Source organism: Staurois parvus, unplaced genomic scaffold (assembly GCF_062004578.1).
Source record: "Staurois parvus isolate SC_StPar_1 unplaced genomic scaffold, SC_StPar_1.0 ptg000394l, whole genome shotgun sequence".
Taxonomy (NCBI): Eukaryota; Metazoa; Chordata; class Amphibia; order Anura; family Ranidae; genus Staurois; species Staurois parvus.
This window is the reverse complement of record NW_028318190.1, coordinates 9,397,501-9,416,264: the sequence shown is the minus strand read 5'-3', so window position 1 is coordinate 9,416,264 and position 18,764 is coordinate 9,397,501. Positions and strand designations below refer to the sequence as shown.

At 37.4% G+C, this 18,764-nt stretch overlaps 1 protein-coding gene across 2 annotated transcripts in view; it reads left to right on the top strand.

Moving 5' to 3' along the window:
* Positions 1–6,428: 6,428 nt before the first annotated feature.
* Positions 6,429–18,764, top strand: part of TFAP2E (transcription factor AP-2 epsilon) — a 63,748-nt gene continuing 51,412 nt past the window's right edge. For both annotated transcript variants that reach the window (XM_089686329.1, XM_089686328.1), the window contains exons 1-3: positions 6,429–6,633; positions 9,000–9,446; positions 17,054–17,102. In XM_089686329.1, the coding sequence (XP_089542455.1) occupies positions 6,607–6,633; positions 9,000–9,446; positions 17,054–17,102 (523 nt within the window). In that variant the 5' untranslated portion in view covers positions 6,429–6,606. The remainder of the gene's footprint in view (positions 6,634–8,999; positions 9,447–17,053; positions 17,103–18,764) is intronic.

Sequence of the window (18,764 nt, the reverse complement as noted above, 5' to 3'; positions counted from 1 at the left end):
CTTCTATCAGTGTTCAGCAGAGCACATGTTAAAGCTTGTAGAAGGAGTTTTCTTTCTGCTCTAGGAAGATGCAAAACCACTGACCCTCTTTCTGGACAGTGCTGATTGGCTCTGTGCTGATCACATGTTCTCTCCCAAGAAAAAAAAAACCTCTCTAGTAATACACACTAAACTGAGCATGTGCATGTAGCTACAGGTTCCGTCTGTCTTATCAGCATGTACATTTGAACAAGGAGCAGAGAAAACAGGATCAAACTGACTTTTTACACAATGCAGAGGATTAACCCCTTAGGTCCCACGGTGAGTATAAGTCCTCATGCATACTGGATGTTTTACAGCTGTTGTTTCTGGCTTTTGGCAGTTTTTTTCTAAAGCCAGTAAACTCCCCAGTATGTTATCCTATGTGTCCATGCACACAGACTGTAATCAGCATTTTTTGACATGGACGTTTTCTGGCTGGAAATAAAACCAGAAATAGTGGATTTCTAGATGAGTTTTTTAGCTGTAAACCCTCTGCTGAAAAACGTGGCAAACCTGTGTTTTTGGATGTTTTTTTGAGCACAAAAACATTTTTTTTTGTAAAACCGCAAGCGTGTAAAAACGCAGCAAAACACTGATGCAAAAACGCTTAAAAAAAGCTGGGAAAAAAATGCTTTACTGCATTTACAGACTGATTTTACTGTTGTGGGTTTAGTAATACTTTAACCTCCCTGGCGGTATTCCTGAGTGTAGCTCGGGGTAAAGTTTCAGTACCACAAGCGGTAACCTCCGAGCTACACTCGGGCTTACCATGTGGTGCTGCTCTGGGATCCCTCGATCACTTACCTTGTACTGTGCTCCTGCGATGTCCCTCCTGCAGTGTCCCCGGCAATGTAATCCGGCGGATGCTGGCATCTGTCATCTGGGTTCCATTTCCTGCGATCGTCGGGACGTACGGGGGACGGAATGGTGGGAAACTTGAAAATGACAAAAAGTGACATTCAGTAAAATCACATAGTAAAACATTACTGTATCAAACCATTTCACATACATTTTGTCCCGAGTGCTTTGTCCTGTGCCCTGCCTGCATTTTGACTGTTCTCTCTGCCTGGAAACTGAGAAACGTCCATGGCGTCCAAAAAGCGTCCCTTTAGGTCAAAAGCGGTATTAGACCAGCTAGAGAACAGAGATAGTAAATCAGAACCATTTGCAGAATTGAGTGATAATGATTCGTGGGGAAATTCGTCATCAGACACTGAAAACGATTTTGCGACTTTGCTCAGTGATGTGCAAACTTGGCGCTCTATTTCAAATTTCAGTGTTTTTGGTTTGATTATATTATTGAATTAAATGTATTATTATTATATTATTATTTTTTATGATTATTTATTAAATTATAATTTATGATTTCATTTTTCAAGTTTTATCCTACCCGGAATGTTTACTAGACTCTTGTTCGGACAGATTTCAGTGAGCTATTCCTATAAATTACAGGCCTACAATAAAAAAAATACACATTTCCATGCAAAAAAATGTACCGCTTTGAGCACAGAAATATGGAAATAATCAGACCGCTAGGGAGGTTAAGAAATCTGTCAATGGCTAGCATATGTGGGCATTGTATTAATGTTTCTTAGTACATTCAATAAATTGACGAATGTCATTCGAAAGTACTTAAAAATGTTATTTTCTTTCAACATTTGATTTTGGAACAAATGAACTTTACCGATCTATGCATATCCCAGGAGGCTCCAGGAGCAGGGACATGTCATTGTTACCTATGCAAGATCAGAGGCTCACTACACTAGTTTTGCCCTAAGAAGGGCAATCTGTACTGGATCACTTTTCAAAGTGCATTTGACAGGGTGATGACAAAAAATCCGCACCCATATATTGCATGCAGTTGTGGGGTGGTTGCAACGCAACCCCATTCACTTGAATAGCTTTAAGGGGTGGGGAGGAATACAGTGTGGTGAAGTAGTTTATAAATGAAGATCCATTTTAGGGCCGGTTCACACCATAGAAATGTAGTCCATATGCGTTTTTGCATGCGTAATTTTTATAAATAGGAACATGTGCATTCCGGTGCGTTTTTGATGCGTTTTACTTCATTCCAGAACAGTTCTGTGCAGAAAAAATGCAGCCTCTTCTACTTTTTTCTCTGCAACCGGAACACACTGAAACTGCAAACACTGATGTGAACTATGGCATTGACAACCATATAACCTACTTTCTGTGCATTTTGGATGCAGAAAAAAAGCAACTGAAATGCATGTAGTGTGAACTAGCCCTTAGGCTAATGTCTGTTATTGGAACTAAAGACCTTTCAGCATGATGATCAGTCTCTGCACTGGAGCATACAATTATTTTCTTCCCCATCCGGAGTACACCTTATGAGAAAATTGGAAGACAAATTCCGAATGAGAAACAATCGTTCGATTTTTTTATATAGTGTGAACAAAAGTTTCGACATTCGATTTGTACGTGAACAGAACTAATGATTTTTGTTTAATGTGTACTGTTTTCATATGAGAAAAATTGGATACAAAAGGCAGCGCATGATCAAAAACAATAAACAACAATAATCTACGCTACAAAATTTCTACGTCTAAACAAAAAGCCTTTGTCGCTCGAGAATTTACAACAATTAGTACCATCCCTGGGTTTGACTTGCTGTGAAACATTGTGGAAAACCGGACGATCGTTCACCCCTATTTTCTTAGTGTGTGCTCACTCTGTATGCTTCCAGTTAAAGACTGCAGAATGTAGGAATTAAAAGCCCAGCAGCTTCATTTATGGTGATTGTTGGGATAATCCAATCCAACCCTAATTAACTTTGTTCTGTTCCTGGTCACCCTAGGTGACTGTGAATGCAGTACCATTTATATCCTCATTATCTAAAAGAACTATTTCTTCAAATGATGGATGGATGGATAGAAAGATAAATGAATTGATTGGAACAGGGTGGTGACAACTGACTGTCAATTTGGAAAATTATAACTTATTACCCAGAGTGAAACTACTTTCCACCCAGTTTTCAGCATGAGCCTCCACCCTGCATAGAATACTTGTGATTAAGTAAAAAGTCAGCCCTCTGGCCATCACTATGTGGTAAATGCATGAGATCTACTAGGAGAAACTTCAAAGAACAGTATAGGAGGGGTATGAATCTATTCCCACTAACTGCAAAGAAGAGTCACCAATCCCCCCTCCCCCCCTTTGTGTGACTTCAAGTACTTCCCCAGGCAATAATAATTAGAGTAATAGCACATACTGGAGGGGGAGCAGAGCACAACTTCTGTGGATCTTACACCACCTATTCATGTACTCTTGTTACATTGTATTGATAACTTGTTAATGACATAATATGCACAGTAGTAGCATATTCCAACGATTCTGTATTATTAAATGAAACTGTTCTGTATTATAAAAAGCCTGGCACAGCTCTTTAGCCTCGAAATTAGTATACTTTCATTGTCACTGATACATAAACATTATTTCCTTTATACCATAACATTGCTGTGTTCATCACCCTGTATAACACGTTTTCATTCTAATGATATTCTAGGTATGTATTTGTCTCCTCAATCTAGGAAATATATACTGCTCCTATGAATCGTTCTGTTGGTGTAATGCCTAGTACACATGAGGAGAAAATTGAACATAAAATACCACATTCGAAGCAATCGTCCGATAATCTGATTGTTAGTACACAGCTTTCGAGAGCCGATCGCGACAGTTCATGCGAAATTATCCAAAGGGACAAGCACGAAAATGTTTCTTGAATGTTACCAGAACAAACGATTTTAACTTAGGTGTCCATTTATGAACCAGCGGTAAATGATCGCTGCTCAGCTCTCCAGAATTCTCAGAGAACACAGTTTTCCTGTGAATGCCTTTTATGAAGCAGTGTAGATCAGTTCTCCGAATGAAGGGAGAACGGTCTACAAACGCTGGAAAACGGCTGCTTTTACTATAATCTCGCGATATTACAGTAAGAGATCAGTTTACTAAGCAGAGGTAAATTATCGCTGCTTAGTTTGCAGTCCCTCCGATTCTCCAGCTCTGTGCTGGAGAATCTGCAGGGAGAACACAGATCTCCAGCGAAGAGATGAACATGTTTTCTGCTGATCTCCTGAGTGTCATAAACTGTGAATGACCAGAGAGTAGCTGCGATCCTCTGAATCGCAGCTATTCTTTGTGTCATAAACGGACACCTTAATCAGTACAGAAATCCTCTGAAAAAAAATAGAGTGACCAAGACCACGCATGCTCGGAAATGAAAGAATACATTATGTAAGCTCGAAAGAGTAGGGCCCTCGAACCCCTCGTGTATCACATTGTATTGTTATTGTACTGTCACATGTTCTGTCTCCCTTTGTAATGTACAGCGCTGAGCGAACTGTTGGCACTTTATAAATACTGTATAATAATAATAATACAGAACATTGCATGGGCAGCACAGTGGCTAAATGGTTAGCATTTCCTCCTGGCAGCACTAGGGTTGTTGGTTCAGATCCCAGCCACAGCCCCACGTGCCTGGAGTTTGCATGTTCTCCCTGTGCCTGAGTGGTTTTCCTCCCACACTCCAAAGACATCCTACAGGAGAAAATTGGATCATGATTTACTGGGGTTTTTTTGCCTTCGTCTGGATCAACTATGGGTATAGGATTATAACTTTTTTTTAATTTAATAGTTGAACTGGATGGACTTTTGTCTTTTTCAGCCAGACTAACTATGTAACTAAGCTGGTAGGCTAATTGGCTCCTGTCTAAATTGGCCCTAGTATGTGTATGTATGAATGTTTATTTATTTATTTATTTTTTAAATGGTTGAACTGGATGGACTTTTGTCTTTTTTCAGCCAGACTAACTATGTAACTATACTGGTAGGTTAATTGGCTCCTGTCTAAATTGGCCCTAGTATGTGTATGCATAAGTTAGGGACCTTAGATTGTACACCCCTTGAGGGTTAGGGACTGATGTGAATATACAATATATATGTAAAGCATTGCGAAAAATAAATGGTGCTATATAAGTACCTGTAATAAATAATTACATCACTAACAAAGTTATATTCTCTCGTATGAGAATTTTCATAACTTTAGTAACCTCTTAATTTTTGATATGAGACTAGCATGCAAAAAAATGATTGATAATTCATCTGATATTCCCATTGTGTACAAGGTTTAGGCTACAAGGAGTGATTGGGGCATTGATTGTCAGTTCTTATGCCCATGCCAATGGTATGGTAGGCTCCAATGTAGACTGTGGCACCCCGTCTATGTCAGATCGTCATTTGATGATGTGGCATGCCCTGGGCTAGTTGATGTTACCATTTTTGTAGGGTGGTTGCAAGGCAGCCTCATTTACCTAAATAGCCATAAAGGGTGGGAAGGAATACAGTGTGGTGAAGCAGTTTATGGGGAAGATCCATGTTAGGCTAATGTCTGTAATTGGCACCCCATCTATGTCAGATCGCCATCTGATGATGTGACATGCCCTCTGCTAGTTGATTTTACCATGACCCAATACTATAGACTTTATTGAATGTCATTCCCAGTCATGAGGTTTCAGATGGTGGTAATGGAATGTGTGTTGGATTTCACAGTTCTATTTTATTAATATTATTATTATTATACTGGATTTATATATATGTTGTGTTCTTCCAAAAAAGATGGGGTAGCCTCTGCCTTTGTAGATCCCAGTGTAGACCCTGACAAATAAATAAGGAGTAATAGTTGTGTTGATATGAGATCTAATCAAATCTGTGCGATTGACTTTAGTCCAGTAGGGAAATCTAGGTGGTCCTACCTGTTGGGTTGGCCATCAAGCTTCCAGATCGGGAGGAACGTCAGATGTGCCTATGATCTGTATTGAGACTGTGTACAATTGACTGTTGTATGTCTTTGTTCAGACTCCTAACTCAGTCTATGTGCTGGGATGTCTTGTGTCAGTCTCCAGCTGGCTCATTCACTGCAAATCATTCCCAGAACCCCAGCTTCAGCGAATACTGTCACCTGCCCATCCACTCTTCTACTTTGTCATTTTTTTCCTCATCGCTGGAAGACCAAAGTTTGAATCCCCAAACCCTTCATCGCCTATAGATACCAAATTAAATAAAAAGCACAAAAGCCTAAATAAAGTGCATCAAGTCATATTATTTAAAGGGCAGACATTATGCATGTGGTTCCCTGTCACTATTACAAACATTACAAACTAACCATGCAGAAGGGATCTACATTCAGCACCATAACTGATGCCACGAGCACTATTCGTGTGTAAATAAATAAAGATCCGTTGTCTGTTTCCACATTTGCAATCAGCAGGAGGGAACAGTGGGGAGCAGACGAGCTGGCTCTTTAATGCGCGCTCCTGACCCCCCGGCGCGCTCCCGTGCCTATATCTGGAGTGCATGGAGATGCCTTAGGCTCAGAATGAGAGTGAGAGAGAGAGGAGGGGGCTGAGCTAGAAGAGGACACAGTCTACTAGCTTTACTACTGCAGCCTGGGCTCCTTCCTTGGATATGACAGGCAGCCTGTGATTTGGAGGAATCTAGACTCACTCTACTCTCCCTGCTCTCCTACTTTCTGCTTTCTCATCGGATCTTCTCCCCAAGTCTGCACTCATGTTAGTCCACGCATACTCAGCCATGGTAAGTGCTAGGAGGGGGGACTATGGAGCCTGTCATCAGAGAGGAAACTTTAGACCTATTTACTTACAAAGTACAAGCCTGACAGATGGCTGCTCTGTGATTTGTGGTGTGATCATTTTTCTTGAGAGAATTGGGAGTGTGAAGAGAAGGGGTCTTATTAAAGGGAGGGGGAGCCCTGGTAGGGATTGAGGAGCTGGCTGTAAATTATATGGTACAGACTGTAGGTGTGGATGCAGAGAGGTCCTTGTAAGGGAAGGACTCCTTGTAATGGAAGCTGGCAGGTACATGGTACAGGTGGAAAGTGTGGATGGAGAGGACAGTCCTTGTAGTGACTGAGAAGCTGGCTGTAAGGTATATGCTATAGGCTGTAGGTGTGGATGGAGAGGGGTCCTTTAAAGACAGTCCTTGTAGTGACTGAGAAGCTGGCTGTAAGGTATATGCTATAGGCTGTAGGTGTGGATGGAGAGGGGTCCTTTAAAGACAGTCCTTGTAGTGACTGAGAAGCTGGCTGTAAGGAATATGCTATAGGCTGTAGTTATAGATGGAGAGGAGTCTTATGAAGTCAAGGAGCTTTGTAGTCTTTGAGAAGCTGTCTGAAAGGTATATAATACAGGTTGTAGATGTGGATGGAGGAGGCTCTTATGAAGATAGTCCTTGCAGTGATTGAGAAGCTGGCTGTAATGAATATTCTATAGGCTGTAGGTATAGATATAGATGGAGAGGAGTCTTATGAAGTCAAAGAGTCTTTGTAGTCTTTGAGAAGCTGTCTGAAAGGTATATAGTACAGGTTATATATGTGGATGGAGAAGGCTCTTATGAAGATAGTCGTGGTAGTGACAGGGAAGCTGGCTGTAAAGTATATAGAACAGGTTGTAAGTGTGAAGAGAGAGGGGGTCTTACTAAGGGAAGGAGTCCTGGTAGTGACTGGGAAGTTGGCTGTAAAGTAGAAATTATAGCCTAAAGGTGTGGAAAAAAGGATCTTATGAAGGTCACCACTGGACAAACTAGTTGTACCATAACAGGAGGACTACGCTCAAGAAAGTATCTGATCTAGGAATGTATTGGAAGGGAGATACTTTCACTCCACTAAAAATTCTAGTATAGGCACTGTATGAGAGTCTTGTGAAACTCTGTGGGCTCATCAATGTGTATAAGCAATATATGAGAGTCTTGTTGTGAAGCTCTGTGGGCTCATGGTGTGCATAGGCATTGTATGGGATCCCTACGGAACACTGTGGACTCATTAATGTGCATGGGCACTGTATGAGATCCTTGAGGAACATTGTGGGCTAAAGGAGGTGTATGGGCTGTATACAATCCTTGAGGAACAGGGTGGACTCATTGATGTGTGTGGGCTTTGTATAATATCCATTTAGAAGTCTACTCTGTAAACTCCCGGATGTGTACGGGCACTTTATGAGAGCCTTGAGGAACACTGTGGACTCATAAATGTGCATGGGCATTGTATGAGATCCTTGTGGAACACCGTGGGCTCATAGATGTGTTCGGGCACTATATGAGATCTTTGAGGAACACTGGATTCATGAATGCTTATGGGCACTGTATGAGATCCTTGTGGAACACTGTGGACTCATGGATATGTATGGGCATTGTATGAGATCTTTGTTTAACACTGTGGGTTTATAGATGTGTACGGGCACTGCATGAGATCCTCGTGGAACACTGTGGACCCATGGATGTGTATGGGAATTGTATGAGATCCTTGTGGAACACTGTGGGCTTATAGATGTGTATGGGCACATATGAGATCCTTGAGGAACACTGTGGGCTTATAGATGTGTATGGGCACATATGAGATCCTTGAGGAACACTGTGGGCTTATAGATGTGTATGGGCACATGTGAGATCCTTGAAGAACATTATGGACTCATGAATGGGTATGAACATTGTTTGAGATCCTTATGGAATATTTTGGGCTCATGGATGTGTATGAGCATTGTATGAGATCTTTGTGAAACATTTTGGGCTCATGGATGTGTATGGGCATTGTATGAGATCCTTGTGGAACATTTTGGGCTCATGGATGTGTATGGGCATTGTATGAGATCCTTGTGGAACATTTTGGGCTCATGGATGTGTATGGGCATTGTATGAGATCCTTCTGGAACACTGTGGGCTTATAGATGTGTATGGGCACATATGAGATTCTTGAAGAACATTATGGACTCATGAATGTGTAAGAGCATTGCATGAGATCCTTGAAGAACATTATGGACTTATGAATGTGTATGAACATTGTATGAGATCCTTGTGGAACATTTTGGGCTCATGGATCTGTATGGGAATTGTATGAGATCTTTTTGGAACATTTTTGGCTCATGGATGTATTGCTTTGTGCCTTGCAGGATCGCTCTGATGCCCTGAACGGAGCTTCCAGCGCTGGTCGATTGTCCCAGCTTTCCTCTCTGAACCAAGCGGCTTATTCCTCTGCTCCCCCACTCTGTCACACCCCGGCTTCTGACTTCCAGCCTCCATATTTCCCTCCCCCCTACCCGCAGCCACCTTTATCCTACTCACAGAGCCAAGAACCTGGATACCCTCACCTGGGAGACCCATACACTGGCATCAACTCCATCCACCAGCACCAGCAGCAGGCATGGCACACACAGAGGGGGCGGCAGGACGAGGCTGCTCTGCTCTCTCAGGCTCACAGGGGGCTCAGCCTGGACCCTCGCAGGGACTATGGGGGAGTACCACGTCTAATACCTACTCTGGGAGATGGTGGCCACAGCCTGGCAGAGAGTGCCCTATCCATACATGCACTGTCACACCACAGTGTGGAGGACATGCAGGTAAGACAGCTCACCTTCACACCAGATCCTTCCCCATCTTCAAACATGTCAAACTGTCAAACTCGTATTTTAGTTATATCCACAAAAATAAAGCTGTACGCTGCATATGGATAATCACTTCTAGTCCTGAATCAATCCCTATCCATTGTCACTCCATAATGTCACCTTCAGTGGCCTTGTTGCCCCGGGCTGGCCCCCAACATAATAGAGGTTGCAGCTTCTCCTATTCATCATCATCATCATTTGTCATGGAAGACATAGTCGGCATTTAAATCCTCCTCATTGTCCACGTCTACATGGCATGATGGCGCATTACAGGCAAACTAAGATTATTTCCAGAACTTTTTCTACTATTACCCTGTCATCTCTAGGAAATAACTACCATATGCCACATAAAATAAATGAATACATAAATAAACTAATAGATACTTAGGGGATTATTTATTAAAACTGGAGAGTGCAAATTCGGGTGCAGCTCTGCAAAGAAACCATTCAGCTTCCAGGATTTATTGTCAAAGATTAATTGAACAAGCTGAAGTTAAAAAATGATTGGTTACAATGTACTAGACCAGTTTTAGTAATTCTTCCCCATACTATCCTATTCAAATGTATTTTGATGCTTTTATTTATATTTATATTGTAGAGCAAAACCATGTTAATGCCCTAATCTATTCCATTTTATCTATCTATCTATCTATCTATCTATCTATCTATCTATCTATTCATTTATTTATTATATATCTATTAATTTACTATCTATCTATCTATCTATCTATCTGTCTGTCTGTCTGTCTGTCTGTCTGTCTGTCTATCTATCTATCTATCTATCTATCTATCTATTCATTTATTTATTATATATCTATTCATTTACTATCTATCTATCTATTTATTTATTATCTATCTATCTATCTATCTATCTATCTATCTATCTATCCATCTATCATTTATTATCTATCTATCTATCTATCTATCTATCTATCTATCTATCTATCTATCTATCTATCTATCTATCTATCTATCTGTCTGTCTGTCTGTCTGTCTGTCTGTCTGTCTGTCTATCTATCTATCTATCTATCTATTCATTTATTTATTATATATCTATTCATTTACTATCTATCTATCTATCTATTTATTTATTATCTATCTATCTATCTATCCATTTATTATCTCTCTATCTCTCTATCATCTATCTATCTATCCATTTATTATCTCTCTATCTCTCTATCATCTATCTATCTATCTATCTATCTATCTATCTATCTATTTATTCATTTATTATCTATCTATCTATCTATCTATCTATCTATCTATCTATCCATCATTTATTATCTATCTATCTATCTATCTATCTATCTATCTATCTATCTATCTATCTATCTATTCATTTATTATATATCTATTCATTTACTATCTATCTATTCATTTACTATCTATCTATCTATCTATCTATCTATCTATCTATCTATCCGTTTATTATCTCTCTATCTATCTATCTATCTATCTATCTATCTATCTATCTATCTATCTATCTCTCTATCATCTATCTATTCATTTATTATCTATCTATCTATCTATCTATCTATCTATCTATCTATCTATCTATCTATCTTTATCATTCTTGTTGCCTTTCATATTAATAAGTAATATAATATATTTCTGGCAGTGTGGAAATGTCAGTCAGGTAGACATCAGTTGTTATGTCCCTTCTACAAAGAAATGTTTCCTTCCTGTTTTGCCTTCCTATGTTTAAAAAAGGGGTAAAATCATTTTCAGAAGATTCCAGTTGTCTGAGAAGATGTGTTTTATTTAAAGATCAGAAATAAAAAGGAATGCATTAGGAAGTGGCACTTATGATTCAATAAAAGAGTGTTACTCTGATCTCTGCTTTCTCTGTAATTATCTAATTGGTTTGGGATTTCACAGAAAATGATTTAACCTTGATCGCATTTCCTCTATGACTTTCCCGTTGACCCCTCGGGCAAACGGATGTTTGTTTAATTTAATGAAGCACATAACTTTCCTTTTTATAAATATAAGTGAAGCAATCCGCCGTGTCTGCTACCTGTAGCGCCGACTTCCTGAGACATCGCGCTGGCGTTAATAGCGTCCAATGTTGTAGCTTTATCGCCTAAAATGCCTTGTTCTCTGGAAGAAAATATTATTTGTTGGTCATCATAGCGTTATTATATGGTCAATTTTTTTTTTATACAATCGGCTTTTTTTTTTTTTTTCGAATCTAACATATATGTTTATTGTATGTTAAAATGTCTTGAATAAAAAAAAGTCTCACAAAAAAAAAGTGTAATAAATCAGTTCATTCCTCTTGACTAATATCGATGTAACCGTGTAGACATTTGCTGCTTTGGAACCAAAAATACTCTTTGCAGCTTTTGGGCTGAAATTCTTTTATGATGACTTTTATATACTTCAATGTATCCCCTGTAATCGTTCGTAGTGATTACACGGGGCTTTACCATGCTTATGTGTCCTTTGCTGCAAAAATGGACACATTTCTTTCCCGAGAAGGAATCTTACATTGCTTTCTTTGTTGTATTCATTTTAATATAACGATGCAGTCAGGATGTCTTGCTCTGTAATTAGAATTTGCAGCAGTTTATTTTTTTTCCCACAGCTAAACATGGCCCATTAATTATGCAATTATCCTATTAAAATATTAGGGTATTTAAAATTTATATCTATATCTATCTATCTATCTATCTATCTATCTATCTATCTATCTATCTATCTATATCTATCCATATATATATATATATATATATATATATATATATATATATATATCAATTTTAGATAAAAAAAATTATATATATATATATATATATATATATATATATGTCTCTGCCCTTTTGCCACCTACAGTTAATTTAATCCCACTCATGCAAACTTTATAGACATTAAAAGCAGGGATGTTTTTAATCAAACCCATCTTGTTATTTAGAAATCAGTGGAGCTAAGCACTGAATGGGGTTTAAAAGCAATTTGTAGTGCTGTAAATAAAGACTGGGTATTTGCGCATTGCTTATAGGCACTGGTCCTGATGGCCTGAACAATTGTTTACGTAGTTAGAGACACAGGGGGGTACCATTGGGTTGTGTTAGCTTAGGGTAACCAATCAGATTCAGGTGGAAAATAAATAAATTAAAAAATTGAAATAAAAAAGGAAAAAAAAATAAATTTATATATATATATATATATATATATATATATATTTATATATATGCACTGTATATTTACTAAAACACAGTATATACTACATATATCCTATGCTATACATACTGATTAAATCAGGCTGGGGTGAGCTCACACTGTGTTTAATATAATTATTACTCCTTCTCAAACCCATGTGCAGTATACTAATTATTTTTGGCAGCTTGGTCAACTGATAAATGTTTAAATATGGCTGGCTATATACTATATCATTTTTGCCAGAGTTCCAAACATTTTGCACATTGCTTATAATAAGGTGTCCGTTTGTGAACCAGAGGTAATAGATCGCTGCTCAGTTCTCCGGCATTCTCGGAGAACAAAGTTCTCCTGTGAATGCAGTTTATGAAGCAGTTCTCCGAACGAAGGGAGAACGGCTTCCAAACGCTGGATAACGGTCTACAAACTCTGAAAAACGGCTCATTTTACTATAATCTCTCCAGATTACAGTAAAAGACCAGTTTACTAAGCAGAGGTAAATTATCTCTGCTTAGTTTTCGGTCCCTCTGATTCTCCAGCTCTGGGCTGGAGAATCTGGAGGGAGAACACAGATCTCCAGAGAAGGGCTGACAGGATCTCCTAAGTGTTATAAACTGTGAATGACCAGAGAATAGCTGAGATCTGTTGAATCGCAGCTATTCTCTGTGTCATAAAAGGACACCTATGTAGTTTGTGAAAAAAAGACCACTACCTGGAAAAAGATTGTAATCTGATAACCTAATCCTATTAATACCGAATGTGATGATAATTTCCTTTATTTTTTCATTTCAAACTCCTTCATTTATATTTTTTTCTCCACATTTACATGCAAACCAAGCTGTATAGCAAAAGTGACAGTGACAAGAGTTGGGGCAAACTATAATACTGCCAGGGGTGCTGAAGCAGTTGCAGTGACAGTTTTTCGGGTTTTTTTATTAAGAATATTTAAACACTGTATAAATAAGAATTAAATGTTGTAAGCACCCCTCGGCAGTGGTATAGGTTTTCATCTCCTGTCATTGATTTTGTTTTGTTGCCCTGCATGTAAATGTAGAAAAAAAAATTAAAGCATATACAATCAAATGTTAAATACTATCATGACAAGAATTACTTATTTTAAAAGAATACAATATTTGTTACTATAATGGTCCTTTACATTTCTGGATGTTTTAAGTATATATTTTTGTCTACAATTATTCCCTAGTATACTTGGTATATCTGGGTTTCAGGAGAATTATAAAAGGAGCAATCCTGTGCATATTTTGGAAATAATTATTGTTAAAGTCTGGTAGGTTTATACATGGCATTTGCAACAAAAATTATTTTCTGATTAAATATGTATGCTGGCAGGCTTCCTGACAACAAAAGACCCTGTTTTTTTGTTTTTTTGCCTTTTTTTAGTATTTCTCCAAATTTGCATTGTGAAAAGCCAGCAAATGTAACTGCATATGGTACCAAATGCTTATCAAAAATAACTTCTAATAGCTGTTATTTTGACCAAAAATAAACAAGGTGTTTGTATAGTAGCATAAAGAAAAAAAAGTAAGCAGCTTCATTTTAATTAAAAACAAAGGCTCAGTTGCATGAACTGGTAATTGCATACAGCACCAAGGTATCTCTGTATAGTGGGAAGAACTGAAGGTTAGTTGGCCTGGAGTTTGTATTTCTGTACTTTTAAAGGAGATATGATGAACATTTGCTGTCAGCCTATTTGTTGCTATATATGCACTAAATGTATATATGTATATGAGTTGATACATTGTGAAATAGGATTAGGAATTATAGATGTAGCTTGACATACAAATATTTGTAAATATATGCAAAATGAGAACTTTGTATCATACTGATAGAATCAGGTTTAAATTACTTATTTGCTGGCTAACAAGGCTGAGTGTTGATGAAATTAATTCTCTTATAGCAAATGAGTAAATGAGACAGTACAATATATATAACTGCTGATAATAGGAGATTCATGTGTACTATGTGCATTCATTTAGGGGAGCAATAATCTGCTAGCCAAAGCTTAAAATCATTTTTCTCATCTGGCTCACCAGAGGGTAAAGGTTCACCATTACTGCATAATGTTCCTTATACAAAAATGTCTAAACTTTACTAAGGTGTGGAAATCTAATGCTGAGTACAGTTCTTCTAGTTTTTACATATATTCCCTTTGTCAGGAAAGGGGATGACAGCACAGTGTTTGGAGTCTGCAAATTATTATATGCCTTTTTTATTTTAAAATAATAACATGAGGATCATTTACCCCTACACATCATGGAGGTGATTTCATAAAGGGTCTCATTTTATGGCAGGTTTGGAAACCTTTGTTTGTTTGTTTCAAAAACCCAGTCCTTTTGGATTTTTCATGTTTGATAAAAAAGATTGTCAACATTAAAATAAGTTAGAAAAATATTGGTATATGGGGATTCATTTTCCAAATTTACAATATCTGATTTTCCATTGGAGGGTTCTTCAGGCAGTCTCTATAAGCTGGCTTTATCCTAAAATGACTGATAACATAGAACAGTTAGTTACTCTTATCTTCCTCTCCAGCCTCATTACAGTAGCAAGCATGCTAAGGTTTGTACACACATGGGACATTTACACATACATTTATGTATAATGTTACAAGTTATTTTACATTAAAGGGGACCTGTCACAAATGAAACAAGATCAGAGCACTGCTGAGTAGATACTGCAAAAATACAATTTACTTTTCACATTTTGCCATTTATGAGTGATGAGTAATGGAAAAAATGTTTTTGCTGGGAGTGAATAACTAGGCTCACAACATTGTTTTGTGTCCTGACACTGCAAAGTTTTATTCAATATGGCCACACTCACAGCATATTTTGTAATTACAGTGTAATATTAGTTTGGTCTCTGATAAGGAGAAAACATTTTTATCACACATTCATCACATCAAACATATTTTAAATGTGTGCATTGCAGCATATGCAAGCAGTTTTTTTTTTTTTTGGATGATGACCGGTTCCCTTTAATAAATCTATATAATAATACTATAATATTTAAATTTTCAATAGCTTTGGAAATGAATAGTTTAGCCTATATATACCTCTAAGGATGTCCCTTAATGGTAGCTCTTTCATTTAGTAATATTACATTAATATATAAAATTTTATTAAGTTGTGAAGTGTTGCATGTGCAAGAAGTTTTTTTTGCATTGTGATGGGTTCCCTTTAATATAGCTAAAGGTACTATAAAATAATATAATAATAATAATATTTTGATTTTCAGAAGCTTAGGAAATATAATATCTTATTAGGAAATATAATATCTTATATTCATATATATATATATATATATATATATATACAGAGAGAGGGTTAGGGACTAACATGAATGTATAACATATATGTAAAGCGCTGCGCAAATTGTCGGCGCTATATAAGTACCTGAAGTAAATATATATATATATATATATATATATATATATATATATATGAATTTCCTTTAGTGGTAGCTCTTTATTTTGTTTTATTACATTAAATTGTACATTGCTTTTTATTAGTTTTGGATGCAATGGGGAAGGATGAGAACCTCTGTTGGGTTTTTACTACTATCTGAGGCTCCATTAGAGAGATCTGCTTTACTATCCCAGTGATACCAGACAGGAAAAGAGGGAAAATCTGTAACAAGGACACAGACAACAATAAAAAGCTTACTGGGATTCTAGCGTTCACTTACTCCATATTAAAAAAAACTAATTTTGGTTTCTGTCTTTTGTAATGTGTATGGTGACCATAAGCAAATCTGACATGTTTTCTAATTTTAAACTAAAAAAAAAAGATAATTTTGGCTGAACATTCACTTTAAACCAAGCATAAAGCAGTAACAGGGGCGGACTGACCATTCAAGCACTTGGGCACTGGCCGAGGGCCCGGGGTCAGTAGGGGGCCCCATGAAATGCCCCTGGTACCTTTTTTATAGGCTTTTTTGAGTGTGGGCAAGGACACAGGGGCCCCATGATCCCCTATTGTCGGGGGGCCCCATGAGTTGTCAGTCTGCCCCTGAGCATTAAAGTCAATTAATGTAACCATCAGTTATATATTATATGACATATAAACTATGAGGGCCTACATCCACAAATCCATTCAAACTTTATTTGTTCAGGTATATTTTCACACTGCACAAATGTTGATAATTTTGGTGATCTGAAAGATTAAATCTTGAATAATGTTGATATTTGTGCTGATCTGAAAGATTAAATAATGAATAAAATCTCCCTGTGTGTGTGGCCATCAATGGATATGCTCCAGTAATTGATTCCAAAGGGCCCCCAATGCTAAGAATTTCATGATAACATCATGCCCTATGTGAAGTTTAGTATGCAGGCGATGTTCTATGACAGGCCAAGTGTTAATTGTTCCTTCTACTTCCAGGTGGATGACTCTGGAGTCAGTTTGCTGGACCAGTCAGTGATAAAGAAAGGTAAGTTCTTGTGCTGCTATCACTTACAGTCATCATCTCATCAATCCAATAATGTGACATATGCAGTTATTCCCATTTTATATCGTTGTTCATTTATTCTCTTGGAATTTGTGAGTGTTACTATGCTGAAATACTACTTTCATAGGCTATCGCTGGCCATGGTAGTCACAAAACAAATGTTTAATATACTCAAGGGTTTAGTGAAATGATTATAATGATCATCTCATCCTACAAATGGTCATTTTCATCAAAAAGGAACAAACTGAAATCCAATCAAATTAGACCAAATTGTATTATATTTTGCACACAACAATTGTCCCCAAGTGGCTAAATGCTTGGAATCATCAAATCTATGATTGACCATTTGTTTAAAGTTATGTGTATGCTCAGCACAAGTACAAAGATACTCATGTGTCTCTTTATCTTTTCAATGAGCAATTTAACCTCCAATTGTTTCAAAGCTGCAAATGAACTAACAGTCAACAACAAGTTAAAATCTCTCAGTAGCTAGTCCATCCACTGAAGTTAAAACATAAATATTAAAAAAAATCGCACTTTTCTGTAAGCCACTATTGTAACTTGAGCTTAAATGTGACATGTCTCACCAACGAACGCTGACTTGGATATGCGGCTATTCAGTAATGTGCCATGTATTTTGTGAGCCTGTCATTGTCCAGACTAGTGCTACCATGTTGCAATACATTAGGGAGAAAACAAGTGTAGTATGACTGTTACTCATCAGAGTTTGTATTTACTTTTTGAATTAAAGTGTATCTCTTGGCAGAACCCTGTTTTATATTTTGGATAGAGTAGAGAAAGGTTAGAGCTTTCTCAATTTTTATTGATGTGTTTGTCCCCATTAGGGAGATTCAGACCTGTGTTTCTCCTGCTAACCATTGTCCCAGATAAAGATAGTAAGGGGAACGTTTAACATTGTCCCCATAAGAAGACATTTCCCCAATGGCACATAGACCTCCAAAAATTAAAAAGAAATCAGAGGGCTTTTAACCACTCCCTACTTTATCCAAAACTAAAACAAGTTTGGCTATACATACACTTTAATCGCTAAATCAAATTACCATAATCAACAGTGGAAATTCTGTAATCAGAACTGCACCTATTATTATTATACAGGATTTATATTGCGCCAACAGTTTGCACAGCGCTTTACAAAATGAAGGTAGACATTACAGTTACAATACAATTTGGTAGAAGAGGAAACAGAGAGTCCTTCTCATTAGAGCTTACAATCTATGTTGTCTACCTGTGTAGATGGACAAGTTGTTTAAGGATTGTGTGTAATATTGTCTAAAGCTGGCCATACATTATACAATCCTATTGTACAGTTTTGCTTTAGGTTTGCCAAAAACCATATAATATGAGGTCAGACCTAAGAAATACTTTCAGTTTGTATCCAGTCAGACAGGACCTTGCACTACATAGTTGAAGGGAAATCTAAAGAAGAATGTACAGAAATTGTACAAGAAAATTGTATAATATATGACCAGCTTAACTCTAAGACTGACCACACAGTATACAATCTATATGTACATCAATTATGTAATGGATGGGCCTTGCTGATTTAAGTTTTGCTTAGGTTTGTCCTCATGTTATATAGTTTTGGTAAATCTATAAAACATTGTACAGAGGTTGTACAAAGAG